This window comes from Vidua macroura, chromosome 3 (genome assembly GCF_024509145.1).
Source record: "Vidua macroura isolate BioBank_ID:100142 chromosome 3, ASM2450914v1, whole genome shotgun sequence".
NCBI classification, from domain to species: domain Eukaryota; kingdom Metazoa; phylum Chordata; class Aves; order Passeriformes; family Viduidae; genus Vidua; species Vidua macroura.
The window spans coordinates 29821979-29837774 of record NC_071573.1 but is presented as its reverse complement, the minus strand read 5'-3'; the positions used below and the strand labels follow the sequence as shown (position 1 = coordinate 29837774).

The 15796-nt window shown below is 38.0% G+C and overlaps 1 protein-coding gene across 4 annotated transcripts in view; it reads right to left on the bottom strand.

Annotated features, from left to right (window-relative positions):
- The window catches only part of PPM1B (protein phosphatase, Mg2+/Mn2+ dependent 1B), a 57203-nt gene that overhangs the window by 12071 nt on the left and 29336 nt on the right, over window positions 1-15796 (bottom strand). The window contains exons 3-5 of one of the 4 annotated variants that reach the window (XM_053973351.1): window positions 10198-10348; window positions 7267-8130; window positions 5280-5397 (exon numbers count right to left, since the gene is read on the bottom strand). In XM_053973351.1, coding sequence (XP_053829326.1) covers window positions 5280-5397; window positions 7267-8112 — 964 coding nt within the window. In that variant the 5' untranslated portion in view covers window positions 8113-8130; window positions 10198-10348. Of the gene's footprint in view, window positions 1-5279; window positions 5398-7266; window positions 8131-10132; window positions 10171-10197; window positions 10349-15796 lie in introns of those variants that run through there. The other 3 variants (XM_053973349.1, XM_053973352.1, XM_053973350.1) reach the window with 3 other exon arrangements.

Below are 15796 nucleotides of genomic sequence, written 5' to 3'. Positions count from 1 at the left end.
ATAATGGATGGATAATATTAGCACTCAAGTGGCCAAAACAGTATATGGAACTGATGAGGAATAATTAAAAATACTTATTAAAATAATAATTAAAAATTATAATCTCTTTTCAAAGCTGACATACAACTCAAGTCAAGTCCAATGCTTCTAGCTTCTAAGTTCTTCTAGCTTGGACAAGAACTGCCTGAACTGGAGTAAATCTTCACATACTCTCTTTCATCAGGGTCGCTATAAAGATGAATGTATAATATCTGTGTATACACTCACACAGGTGTAATGCTACCAGCTTCCAGTCATCAGCCTCTACTCATTCAAACATGGCATAAAAAGATTTGGAGTTGTATGCCCAAGTCTTCTGTTTTTAAGAGAGAATGTTTTTTCTGAAAACGAACTAAATTAAGGAATGGAGTGCTATTTCCTGTAGACACTGCTCTAGATAAAACTCTCTTTAAGAAGAATTAAGAATTAATCCTCAAGTATCATCCTAAAAAAAACTTCAGTCATTCTGTATCTTGGCTACTAGCCAAAGATAAGAAACAAATAATTTAATTTTCTTAAAATTGATTATATTCTGGATGACTGACTTAGAGTTGTTTATGGGTTTCTTAAGTTAGCAGAAAAGCACATCACCTACCTACCTCAAACCCTTCATCCCAAGTTTCCTAGCATTTAAACCTTTCTTGATGTCTACCACTTATCTAAGAAGCAAGTGACATTCAGGCTTCTCTTAGGACTACCAAGGTCAACAAAGTGCTTGGCAAGGTACTCACCCACTTTGTATGAGGCACATCTGTAACCCCTCAAAGCAATCACTTGTGGAATAATTATACTGCCTTGTAACATATAAGGCACTATTACACATCTAAGTCCCAATTTTAAGCCAGCAGCATACAATCTTTGCAAAGAATAAGATACCTGCACTACTACTAGAAGTGATTAAAATTAAAGACTGTTCCATGAAACTTGATGTGTATTATCATCCATCCATCAAGGATAAATCATGGCTAGCAAAGGAAGTGATAGCTGAATAAGTATGCCTGAATCTTAGGATTTTGATCACTAATTCACAAATTAGCCACAACTTCTCTTATAAATTTCATCCTTTTGTTCAGTTCTAATTAGTTAGAAGTAATTGTACTGCTATAATATAATTTTGCTGAGATACATTTGACAAGAAACATTTCTTATGAAAATAGACTGTTTATACCAAGAGCACATCTGGTTCTATACACAGGAAAAGTAGACAAATAGCAAGAATTAGTAGTAAGAAAAACTATAAATGTAAGAAATTTCTAAATATTTATTGCAAGCATAAAGGTTTTATATCTTCTTGAAAAGGAATGAAAGCAAAACACAGCTAAAGATTGCTGTATGTTTCCTGTACTAGAAACATATATGTTTATATTGCATAATAACTTATCAGGGAGTGATGAACTGAACCATAAGCATCTTCTCTCCATTTCTAGAAGGTGGCCAACCAAGAATTCTGGATGAACTAATAATTATCTTTTTATTTTCCTGGTATTAGAGTGAGTAATTTTATCCAGAACCTGTCTCTTAAAAAAAAGCTTCCTAAAAGAAAATCGAGAATAGAGCAAATGAGCATGCATGACCCACTGTCATTACACATCAGTTAGCAGATACACACGGTGGATGTGCTTGACAAAGGCCACCAGAGAAAGAAATCAAATTTTCTCAGAAACAGATTTATGGGCATTTACAAAGTTTTCAGCTTAATCTCTGTGATGTTAAGAATAACCCTACAGTTAGCTTTGCATTGCTAACGTAATTCAGACACTTAAAGAATTACTCCTGATATTATTATATATGTATATTCATGAAAGTCCACTACAAAGTCTACTACTTTATCTCTGAAACACTTTTCACTAAAAGCTTAACACTTCACTCATGGATAGGCATTTTGAAAATTCAGGTAACATTTAACCTCCATTTTATAAAATGCAGGTCCCCAGCCAAACAGCATTACAAGTTCTCCATGTTCCAGCACCTCCTTTCATGCTCAGCTACCAGATTATGACAAATGAGTTTTATATACAGTATATGTTCCACATATGTAAAATGCATCATCCAATTTAGGGGATTAACTGAGTATTTACCAGTAAGACTGTTTAAGCCTACACAGATCATGTGCCCCTACTTAAGATTTGTAGGGTTAGTGGTTTTTTTGGGTTTTGTGGAGTTCTGTGATTTGTCTATTATTAACTACAATTCTGATACACTCTTTCAAATAAACTGAAACATATCAGAGAAATGAATTGACTTCCGTGCCTAGTTTTCACATTGTGGGACCAAACTTTGGATCTCTGAAAAAGAGAGGAGAAAGTATTTGCAAGGGGAAGTAAGAAAAAAGCAACCTAGCATAACCTCACTACTGCCCAAAACACCTGTGGAAGGTGCCCTGCCCATGGCAGTAGCACTGGAACTAGATGATCTTTAAGATCCCTTCCAACCCTAATCAGTCTGTAATTCTGTGATTGTGCTTTGGAGATGGACCAATTAAATGACTCAAACCAAAAGCAGGGCTGTACACAGAGTCATAAATGACTCAGGCACAAGCTTAACCTCATTAAGTATTTCAGTATACTCTACAAGTGGCAGCTTTGGAATGCAGTTATTCACATTCCATCAGCCTCAAAACGCAAACTAGCAACAGAACACTGGTATATATTTCTTCCACTGGAAATCTCTGTAAAGGATGACCTGCTGAGTTTGTTTTTTAATCAATCTGTTAAAATAAAAAAGTATCTCTAGGTATTAAGACAATATTTCTCTTTTAAGAACTCTGGAGAGATCTTAGGGAACTAACTCAAATCATTATACAAATATACAAAAATCTCAGCATTCCACTTCCAAATGTACAGAGCACAAATGTTACGTGTGCAAGTATTAAACTGCTTTTCAACTTGTTTTATTTTTTACTTTTTTAAATCTAACAAAAGCATGATTTAAACACTGCTATTCTCCCTGAGCCACAGCTTAAAATGCCCAACAAAAACCCTGTTGCCTAAAAGGTTGATGGGTTTGTACAGTCAGCTTGAAATTTAAGGCCCACAAGAGAACAGAAATGGAACAGTATGTATTCATTAAGAACAAACAGCAGTGATCAAACAAATATTGCTTCAGGAAGTCCCAGAGGACTTTATAATAAGTTCCAATGTTGCCCTGACTTATATTAGTCACTTAGTGAAAGTGGAGGGTATCCAAGAGAACTCATAGTTTACATTTTTTACAACATCTATCTTTGCAGCTTGGTAGTTCCAAGACAACCTTATTTTTTCAGAATGTTTTTACTACAGGTATAAATATAATTGTTACTGGCTATTAGCCAACTGCATATAACTTGTGACCTGTTAACTCATTAATTTTTTTAAAATATTGTTCTTGTTAATTTGTGTTCAAACACCATTATTTGCTTTTTGAAAGGAATAGTCAGCCTCTAGAAAGGCATTTTAAACAAATCTGTATTATCAGTGTTACAACATATCTAGCAGGCTTTATGTTTTTAGAGTTGCAGACAGTTTAAACCTTCCAGGCACAACTCCTTTATGCACTGTTTTCTACACTAAGTTAAAAGATGAATACAACACTGATTAAGGCAGTTGTCTTAACCAAAAAGAAACTCTATCTTCCAAAACCTTTACCAACTCCAACACTTGAGATGATACTCTTGCCCTCATGGGGTTTTTTAAAGTCAAAAGTATTCCTGCTCACTATTTAAACCTTTAAAAATTCCAGCATATTTTTAAACAATTTTCCCCACGCTGCTTAGTAGTTTGCAACATTTTGCTAAGGACTTTATTCTTTCTGAACTAGTAACATTCAAGGCACACGTGTAAGGTAAACTGCAGTCCCACAACTTTTTTTTTTCCTTTTAATTAAGGAGCCTGTATCAAAATTACAATTTTGTAGAATTTATCAATACAAAAAGTTGTTAAAAATCAGATAGATATTTCAAGTTCTTCTGAAGTCTGCTTCATTTTCTCTCTCCACTCCTTGTCAGAATTTCTCAAATATGCTAACTGTAATTTCTTGCTAAGTACTTGCCTTCTAAAGGCCTTGAACCCTGTCCAATTAGCAAAACACAGAACGACACTTGGAACTCAAGCAGGGAAAAAAAATCAAGAACTGAAGCAACAGAAGTTCAAGCTTTGGAGCAATTAATTTCTCTGAAGCACTTAAGCTAAACAATCATTTTGAGTTATATTTGAAATGACTCCACATCAGTTTGGACTAAAAACTCTCAACTATTTTTTTTGTATATGTATTATTTAGTTAAATGTGATAACAGCTAAAAATAATCACTTAATAGATTAGTTAATCCAGACACTCTGATCACAAGTTATTTGACAGCTTTTCTGTTAATCTTAATATTCACTTATAAAAGGAATAAAATCCACTGCAGTTCCATATATTTTTCACCTGTTTGGTAATAAAGCAGCCACCAAGAAGTTGGGAATACTAACCTGTAACCACTGTGCACACCTCACTGCTGCCAGTGAAGGCAACTGCTCCTGGCTCTCTCCCAGAGCCTATTAACAGCTCATGTACTCTGACACAGAAGATAACAGGTATTTATCTTAACTAGTGTCATCTAGGAAACCTGGGATGTAAGCCAAATTCCAAGAAACAGGCCAAGAGTTAGCATTTGAAGTGACCACTAGCGTTGTCTAATCTCAACAGAAATTACAAACCCAGTTCAATTTAGATGCCATTTAAAAAAGAGGAAAAGACACCACACACAACAGCTGTGTGCTCAGAGATAACTCCTACCTGAAGACTGTCATGTGTATATATATATATGTTAAAATTTAGGGTGGCTACACCAACCATCTGGATTACTGGGACATTGACACAAAAAACAAGTACAGCTTTTTCTTTCTGTCAAAAACTTGCACAGAAAAAGGAAAGAAACAGTACAAACACTACATCCCTTTTAATACTTCATAAGCAGGACAATAGTAAGATCACAATTTACTGAGCTGATACAACACACTGCCAGGTCAGTAGTTGCATTTTAACCTATGAAGACAGCACTAAAAACTTAGAGCTCACATTAAGAAAATGTTTGCAAAATACCAGGATAGACTAAGCACATGGCCTAAAACATTCTTCCTGACATACAAAAGTTCAGAGTTATAACCAGGCCTGAATTTAACCCAACATAAAAGTGGCATAATGTCTTTCATGGCTTTTGTTTTCATGCTCAAGATAGTTATGACACTACTGTGCTCACTGTCACAATCAAACTGATTTCTTACCTTCAACCCGTGATTCCAAGTACTTATCCAACTCAGCATCTTTTTTCACTGCCTCCTCTGAGACCTTAGGAGCATTTGAAAAACAAACTAATACAATACTCATGTTATCACGACTCCCCTGTGTGACAAAAAAGAGAAGTTAGTATCTTTAGTCTTATTCTTCATCTTTCTGCTCTAATCACATTTGTACTTCTTCCAGATACAGTACTACAGATAAACCTGGGGAAAAAAAGGAAACCCTGAAAAAATCTTGTGTTTTCATCAGTAAAGAACCTCTCAGTGTCCCAACCACACCTCCCACTAGAATTAATTTCACTGATTTTGACTGTATATTCTTAGTATTGAAGTCTACATAATTAATGGACTTACCTACATGTCAACCACTTAAAATAGTATCAATAAAACAGGTTAGAAATTAGACAGTTATGTAATGTTACCTTAAGCCAAACTGTAAAACAACTCCTGTTGCAAAATGAAATGCAGAATACTCTCCTAGACTATTAGAATAGCTTAGCTCAAGCAACTAATTTGCTTTAGTTGCAGGGTATTCATGTAAGCCATTACACGCATTACAAGTCTGTTTATCAGAATGCACCTGTGTCACACAGTACCTTGAAGCAAGTATAAAATATAAATGTTTCGTATGGCCAAGCTAACCACACAGACTATCATGTGCTCAGAAATATCACCCCATGGCTTTTTTAGATACTAATTTTAATGTCAGTTCTTTACTAGCACACTGACACCATTTTCCTGCTCATATTTAATTTTCAAAATTGTAATTCACAGCCAAATTTAAAATGACAATTCTAAGTCTCTTACAAGGGGATCCAGCAGAATCATAATTTAAACTACTGGTTTGAAAATCAAATCTTAACTTCACTTTTTTTTCACGTAGAATATCAACTGCTATTAGTTACTGCATACTGTTGCTGTGTAAACCCAAGCTATTGGATCGTTCTAATCATCTATCACAACAAATCCTTCTCCTGAAGCAATTATGAATTTGACATTAGAATTAATTCCTTTAGAAATACTGCTTAGGAGTTAGCCTATATTCCCTTTTGTACCAAGCGTATGAGGACACCTATCACTTAGTATTATGTGCTACAAGCCACAGCCTGGCTGTTACCGAGATGCAGGATCTGACTTTGGAAAATAAACATGTGGTCAGCACTCAGTTTTACTGAAAGTATCTGAGAGTGACCATTCTTTAACAAGGCTGGTTGAGTTCTTGGTCAGAAAAGCAATTTAAACCAATTTAAATGGCATTTAAACCAATCATACACTGTACACGTATGCTGGAATACAACCCTATTTCTGGAAAAAAACATACAACTTACCCTTCAGAGTTATAATTGTGAATTTTAGTATTTTCCTCAAAATTGCATGTTAGTTTGTGGCCTAACAAAGGAACTCAGTTTGTACTAGCAGGAGTTGCACTTTTCATGGAACGTTGGAAATGGAATAGCTATTAAACATATGCAGACCAACCAGTAGTTGCTTCAAACAAACTAAATTTCAGGAGTGGAAGCAAGCTCAGATGCAAAGGTGGTGTTACTCCATCTAAGCTACAAAGAGCTGAGGGCACAGGTGACAGACAAACACCACCTTGAAGAGGAGATGGTGCCAACACCGCAAAGGATACAAACACTACCCAACTTCAAAGAACGAAAAAACCCACAAAGTACCTTGCTCAGAATAGACTAATTTTACAAATTTTATATTTAGAATCAACATTTAGAGCTGGAACTATATGCAAGCATTACTTGGGAAAAAAAAACCAGCCTTTATTTTTGCAATTGCTATCACCTTGTTAAGCATATAGGGTGAGGCTGTATATTCTTCTATACAGTCAAATGGGCACAGAACTTTGAGGAAAAGAAGCTGGAGAAGGGGAACAGTAGGCCAGGAACAGCTGTGAACACTGTACCCATCTAACCAGAAGATAATTTTAGACAGCTGTTTGGAGAAAATACTTACATACCTTATGTAAACAAGTGTCCACTACCCAATTGCACACTGTTTCCAGGTCATCTGATACTTCAAGTCTAGACTTTATATATTCACAGAGCTCTTCATTGCTCATTACATCCCAGATGCCATCACAAGCCAGGATGATAAACTCATCTTCTTCTGCCCTTAAAATTTCACACACCTCAGGCTCTGGAGAAACAAGTTGTTCTGTAGGGCCTTTACCATCAACACATTTGTAGTCATAGTCCCCCAGGGCTCGAGAAACTGCCAATGAACCATTAACACGCTGAATCATTACACTGCCTCCTGCATTCTGGATCCGCTCTTTCTCCCTTGGGTTGCAAGGTTTGTGATCCTGTGTTGAAAAACAGACTTGTCCATTCCTATAGAGAACAGCACGTGAATCACCACAGTTGATAAAGTACACATGCTCAGGTGAAATCATAACTCCCACTGCTGTTGAGCCACTTCTGTCCATGCCATTTCTGAGGTCTGCAAAATTGCGCATATACTCATCAATTTTCAGAAAGCCAGTTCTGATTCCACTCTTGACATTTTCCACTGAAGGTTCAAGAGCAGATCCAGGTTTTTCTGTCGCCCTAAAGTCTTCATTGTTAGTGATGTGTTCTAATAAGTGTGTGGAGCAGTAATTTGCAACACGAGATCCCGCGTGACCATCATAGACAGCAAAAAAGGACCAGTCCTCTAAGCCATGGGGAATACCTACAACAGCTGTGTGAGCATCTTCCATTTCCACTCTCCATCCCTGCATACTGCTGAGGCCGTAACGCAAGCCATTCCCTGCACCATGAGCATTATGTTTTTCAGTTTTTGGTTTATCCAAAAATGCACCCATGTTTATGCAATATTGAATCTGGAAAACAGAGAGAAGAAGTCTTATTTATAAAACCACCATTCCATGTAAGCTTTGTTGTTCATTTCCTGTGTTTCTTCTTTATAAAACAAGTGATAAAGCATGCACACATGCAGTCAACAACTATATTGGAGGAAAAAAAGAATTAATACATGACATGAATAAAGTGTGAATTTACAAACCTCTGTATCCATTTTTAATATTTTTTTGTTGGGATGCTTTTTTGAAAAGCTACTTCATAAAAATTAAACAACCTCAAACATATGAAGGCAGAGGAGTTCACATACCTTTGCAGCCCAGCTGATTTTGTCATCCTCTGTGGAGACAAATTTATGATGGAAAAACAACAACTATATCACTCCTACTTTCTTTCCAGTTTTACTGTGGCATGAAGAAAATCAATTCATGTCCATGACTCAGAACGGACTGGTATTGCTAGCTTTGCACATACCATGCTATTTCTGTATTCTTGTAAGGCATGGCAAAAGTGACCATAGGGAAACACAGACCATCTGCCAAGGAACCAAGGCAGTAATTCCCACTTAAATACAACAAAACCTCTCACAGGTATCTTTTACCAAATTATATTTAATCCTTCACAAAACAACACTTCAATATTTACTATAGAATCATAGAATGGTTTGGACTGGAAAAAACTTTAAAGATCATCTTCTTCTAACCCCCCCTCACCATGGGCAGGGACACCTTCCACTAGACCAGACTGCACAAGGCTCCATCCAACCGGGCCTTGAACACTTCCAGGGATGGGGCATGCACAGCTTCTCTGGGCAACATCTTCCAATGTCTCACCCTCACAGTAAGGAATTTCTTTCTTACCTCAAATCCAAACCTATCCTCTTACAGTTTGAAGTCATTTCCCTTGTCCTATCACTACGCTTGTCCAACAGTCTCCAGCCTTATTGCACGCTATCTTTAGGTACTTAAAGGCCTCTATAAGATCTCTCCAGACTTCTCCAGGCTGAACAACCTCAACTCTCAGCCATCCCTGAAAGACTTTCAATGTACTTACACAGGATTTTAAGATCAAAGATCTTGATGTTAAAGTTTATTCAATTACAAGAGATATGAGCTAAGGGAAGTTCTTCAATATTTAGAGACCATCTCTAGAATGCAAACTCACAGGTAAGATGTGAATAATCTATGTTGAAGCTTTAGAAGACTTCTGATTTCCTCTCCTGTACTGGACTCAAGTGTCCTACGTACACCTGAAAAATTACCTTGCCCTTTACAAAGTCAGTAGAGAATACATTCTTTAATCCACAGATCTCAGAAACTCAGATATCACAACTTCAGATGATGCTAAAAGTCATCATCCTATGAAATCCTTAGATGTGAAAATTACAGCAAATTTCATCCTAAAAGAATTGGCAAGAATTCTGCCATGATTGATCCTGAGCAATCACTCGTCTCTGACACAGTAATCCCCACCTACAGAGTCATGATAATCTAGTTGCAGTTTAAGAATTTGTTGCCAGGCCAGGAGGAGATTAATTAACACTTACTTCTGCCATTCCCCTCATCTAAACAAGTATACAGTGGACTATACACAGATAAACCAAACTTCACACTACCTCTCGACTACAATGATCTCCATGCAGTGCTGAAGATCCCAACAGCTTGCTAAGCAGTTTTTTGGAACACTGTGAATCGATGGAAAGGATACACAAAGTGTATCCATCTCTGCAATATTGTAGTCAAAACTATGCACAACCCCTTCTCTCAAAACATCTGATTTTGCTTTGAAAACAAACAAAATTAATCTGTGTCAGAGGGTAAGCAAGACAGTGCAACATACCACCACAAAACAGAGTTCTCAGCAACCAATGTTCTCTGTTAAGAGCTGAACAAGTTCCACATAGTTTAACAGTGCAACTAACATCAGTAAAAGAGACTCGTGAAAGGATTCTAGTATCTCACAATCACTTATTCACAAATTACACACAATATAAAACTATTTTAAAAGCAAACAAAACATTCTTACCAGTAAAATTGTCATACAGGACTGAAAGGCTGCCAAAATGACAGATACCTTCCAATACTTCATACCTTCTATGAAATTCCTTTAATTGTGTTAAGTATGTCCTTGCATTCTTAAAATCGAAAATGTAGAAGAAATCATGTGACTGAGTGACAAAAAAGATCAAAACCTATGTAATTGCAATGGCCTGTGAGCTCAGTAGTGTGCTGTGTTTTATAGCTGTAAAATAAAACACAAAAAAACCAAAACACCCAAGGCACGTGTCACACCTTAGTTTTACTTGCTTCATAAGTAGGTTCACTTTTGTACAACTTATAACAAACTGGAAAATAAGAAAACCACAATACTCAAGATTATGTTCTTAATATTCTAAATATTCCATTTAATATTGCAAACAAAGGATGCAGAGATTGACTTGCTATCAGTTAGCCTGGGAATCAACTTGCGCCCTTTGTTTCATAGGCTTTCATCACACATCTCCTGGAGGAACACAGCATTACCTTCTCTATCCCTCCCACAACAGTGTTGGAAGTCAGCTTGGCCTTTCCTCCTCCACACTGAAGAAACTCCTATCTCCCCCTCCTCACACATGACAGGCTCTGGCCCCTCAGTAACAGAGTGCTTCTCCATGTCTGTGCCTTTCTTGTACTGGGAGGTGAGCAGTCCACACTGTACTCCCGATGCAGCCTCATGAGCTCCAAATAGAGAAAAACCATCACTTCTCCCAGAATACTGGATACACCTTTGCTAATAGGTGCCAAACTTTTCTCCCTTCAGACACATTGCTCTCTAATGTTCAACACATTGTCCTGGTTCTCCATCAGGACCCACCCCTGGGCTCTCTTTGGCAAAGCTCATTCCTCGACAGTCATCAGCCGGGCTGTATAGAGGGACAAGGTGACTTTATTCCGGGTACATGACTTGATTACACTCCTGCGGTTACCATCAGAACACTGGTACAGCCTACCAGGATCTATCCACTCTTAAGGCCTGCCCTTGGGCTAACTGAGCACTCACTCGTATCATGGATTTTAAGCATGTACACCCTTCCACTGCTCAAGTTTTTAATGAAGATTCCATTGTACTTCCTCTTAGTCAAACCATCTCAACATTTCTTGAGGGAGTTCAGGCATTAGGCCCCTAACATCTTTGTAGAGAAAGATCTACTCTCAAGATAAAACACAGTCAGCAGAAGAACAGATGAAGCACCTACCTGCAAACCAGTAATTTAGTCATGGCTTTAATCAGCATAAACTTAAAAATTCAGTACCCTTTAGTCTTGAGATTTATTTTCCAAAGATCTCATTTTTGTATGAAATTTAATTGAGTAACAGATTGGTTTGATAAAATATTAATTTCCTTGTGGTGAAAATATCTACCCCACATAAAATAATTAGTTGAAACTTTCAAGATCAGGAAGACCATGCTTACTGTAATTCCTAAAATTTTCTTGGAAATGGAGAAGGCCTTAGTTCATGCCCATACTCCACAGACCATTCTTTAAAACACCATATGAACACTCAGACCACAAATAAAACCCTAGGATTCTCTTCTTGTAGCCTTTCCAACCCTGGAAAAGGTCGGGGAAAAAAAGAAAACAACAATAATCAAATTTTAAAAGAAAATCGATTGCCTGGCAGGACTAATAATCACCAAGGCTCAAAGGCTTCTGGAATGCCTTTACAGAGGAGAAATTATAGGAAGAAATTACTGGCCTCTGCCCCTCTCTGGCAATGCAAAAGTTGCATCTGAGCAATACACTACCAAAGCAGAGGCTCTAACTATCTCTCTAGTGCACATGGTTCATCTCTAGTCTTACATCGATCATTGAGTCATTTCCAAGAGAGTTCAGGGCAACAAGTCTCCAACAAAAGCTGACATCTCAGAGCAAAAATCTCACCAAGGCTTACTTCTCTGAAATTCCAATCTGTATTTTTCTCTAATGTTTTCTACCAGAGTAAAATCCTACGTGAGGTCCTTATCTCACACACAGGCAACAATTTAGACTCAGGAAACCAAAGACACCAATCTTTTGAGGTACAGAGGAATGAAGGCAAAAGTCATGTCCTCTGACATGCAATAAAAATTCATGATCAATATCCTTTCTGCCCCAGCTACACAGTGAAGACTCTTTGGTATTAGATCAGCCATATAGGAAAGAGCCTTAAAATTATTATGCACAGGTTTAAGTGAAAAGCATGCTCCTTTCAATTTAGATTTATATTTAACAGGCAGAAATATTTACTTAATGACTGTCATAAAGGCCAGAGCTGTCCTGACTTGAGCTGGGATAGAGTTAATTGTCTTCCTAGTAGCTGGTTCAGAGTTGTGGTTTGGATACAGTATGAGAATCATGCTGATAACACACAGAGGTTTTTAGCTGTTGCTAAGTATTGTTAGCTATACTAAGTCAAGGTCTTGAGAGTTCTCATACCCTGCCCGGAGGCGGGAGGGGCACAAGAAGTCGTGAGGGACACAGCCAGGACAGCTGGCCCAAACTAGCCAAAGGGATATTCCATACTATATGACATCATGCTTAATATATAAACTGGGAGGAAATTTGGCCAGGGCTACCACTTGGGAACTGGCTGCACATTGGTCAGCGAGTGACGAGCAACTGCATTGTGCCTCATTTCTTTTTAATTCTTTCATTATTATAATTTTCTTCCTTTTCTGTCCCTTTAAACTGTCTTTATCACAAGTTTTCTCACTTTTATTCTTCTGATTCTCTCCTCCATCTGACTGTGAGTGAGCAGCTATGTGGCTGGATGGGGTTAAACCATGACAAACATTTTTGTGCCCAAAACAGGGCACGATGGGTTGAGATAATGACAAATCTGACTAGAATGTATCAGAAGAAATTTCTTGTAAGAACTCATTATATTAGTCACTGGTCACAGTGGTGATGTATTTGCTCTCCAAGTTGGTGTGGTGTTCTTGTTCATAAAGTTGCATTATAAAAGTTTACTTGTATATATTGCCCTCTGTGCTGTTTGTCACCCATGGGAACTGGGCTCAGGTTATGTTGTTGCTCTCTGTAACACTGTCTCATAATATGACAGAATTGCCGCTTGTGAAACTGATCTGGTATTTGTACTCAGCACTGCCCACATCTCCATACTTTGGGAGCCATCTATAGGAAACTACTAATAATTACAACTTTTACCTCTTCTCAGAGATTCAATCCGTGAGGGAGACTGATACCTACCTCTCTTCATCTTCCCTTTCTCCTCTAGGCCAATTAAAACAGCATTTGGGAATTTTTAATATCCTTGGATGTTCAAACCAGCATTCCTATTGCTGTGTCTTCTGAATGTGTTCAAGGTCTTGTTTTAGGATCAACAATTCTTTCAGATGCCACCCACAGGGATCTGCCCTGAGGCTGGATAGTGCTAAGTGGCAGGGTGTGCGAGATACTATATGTAAGTGCCTAGGACAGTGGCCACCTCCAGTGCTTTGGAACTTCAGCCTTGAACAAGTGCAAAAGACTAGTTAAATATTTGGAGAAACTGTGCTGCCACCCTGGAAATTCCAGAGAGGGAAAACCCATGGCAATGTGCTGTGGCCTGGCCCAGGCCTACTAAGCCATGCTCAGGACTGTACAGTTCCCTGAGGGAAAAAAAGGCCTCTGGATGTGATGGGAAAATGATGGGCACAGGGGATACTCCAGTGAGCAGAACCACACCAACCAAGACACCCTGACACCATCCGTAAGTTGATTTGTCATATGGAGAGCCAAGGAGTGATCAGCAGAAATCACTCACTAACAGTCCCATATGGCCAGTGCAGACTAACAGTACACTGTCATGGCCTGAACAAAGCCATGCCACCTCCAACATCCAGCTGTGCCAGACCTGCTGGAACTTCAATACCAACTGGAGTCAGAGGCAGCCAAGCAGTATGCCACAACTGATACTGCTAGTGCAGTTTTCTCAAGCCACTGGCAATACAGTGCAGACCTATCCAGTACCTCTGGAATGGACTGCTTCAGAGGTGGAAATACAGACCTACTATTAGCCATGGACTGATCTAAACAGTACTGAAACAAAGCAAAGCTCTAGAACACTTAATACATTGATGGCAATATTGTATGAGGCAATACAATAACAGAAGTTTTTGAGAGAGGGAAAAGTAGTTCAAATCCTTCTGAAAACTGGTTTTGCCATAGAATAAAAAAGGTAAATAACATGAACAGGAGATCCAGCGATCACCCACAGGACCGCATTTGTTCACGCAACTGGATGCACTTGGTGGGTAACACAGAAGGATGGGAAGTCCGATGTATACCTCAAGGGGACTTGATTCTGGGTAGGAACAGCGTATGATTTGAACTGTATTATGTTGTTTTCTATAAAATATTGTAGGTCATAATTTCTATGGTTGTTAAATGCCATATCAAGGGTATTGTAATAGAATTACCCAGCCAAATGAAGAATGGAATTTTGATGATAGAACCAGACATGCATAGCAGTGATGGAACTAGTGCTGGCTTCAGCATAAAACAATCCAACACTACACACACTCTCTCCTGCCCTGAAGGACTACTACAGCAGAAGAAAACAAAAGTCATGGACTTAAAACTCAACAAACATTTTGAAGGGATGGCCCATACAGTATATATCAAAATACAGGAAAGGTGACAGTGATTACTTGGGTGTATTGGAAAGTGTGGGACCTGGTAGGATGCAAACGGATATAGCCCTGCTTTCAGGTGGGATAGAGTTAATTAACTGTCTTCCTCATAGCTTGTATAGAGCTGTGGTTTGGATACAGTATGAGAATAAAGCTGATAGTAACAACTAAAAATATCATTGTGTTATGTAGTGTTTGTACTAAGTCAAGGACTTTCTTGCTTCTCATATCCTGCCAATGGAGAAGGCCAGAGTGGCACAAGTAGTTGGGAGGAGACACAGCCATGACAGCTGTATATAAAGTGGGGTGAAAGCTGGCCAGGGGCTACTGCTCACATTGGTTGGCAGGTGGTAAGCAATTGAATTGTGAATCACTTGTTCTGCATATTTGAATTCTTTTTCTTCCTTCCCTGTCCCATTAAAAAGCCTGTGTCTCAATCCATTAATTTTCTGATTTTTATGATTCTCTTTCCCATCTCACTGGGGAGGGAGGAGATGGAGTGAACAAGCAGCTGTGCAGTGCTTAGTTGCTGGCTAGGGTTAAACCATGACAGCAACCAACACATAATTAGATTACTAAGGTCTAAAAGCCATAATCAAAGTTCTTGCAGATACTATAAAATAATTTTCACATCACATGTCAGTCTCATAAAAAACATCAGAACTAAACTAATACCACCTTGATGGCTAACAGTCCCAAAGACTGTATCTTCATAATATGAGAATGGTCCAACATAAATCTTTTGGGCTTAGGTCATAAAAGTGTACTGTAAAATGTCTGCTCCTCAGAAGGATTCACTCAACAGGCTAGTCATTTCTAATAAGTCAGTGCCGTGGAAAAGAAACAGTGCCAGAGTTTCCTGTTACAAAGCACATGTGCTCCACTATAAAAAAAGAATGACATTTCAAAAGAAAAGATGCTGCACTAGATATTAAAGATGTAAATGACAAATAAATAATCAAAGTATCCATGACAAACAATTTCAAAATAAGTAAAAAAAAAAAAAAAAAAAAAAAAAAAAAAAAAAAAAAAAAA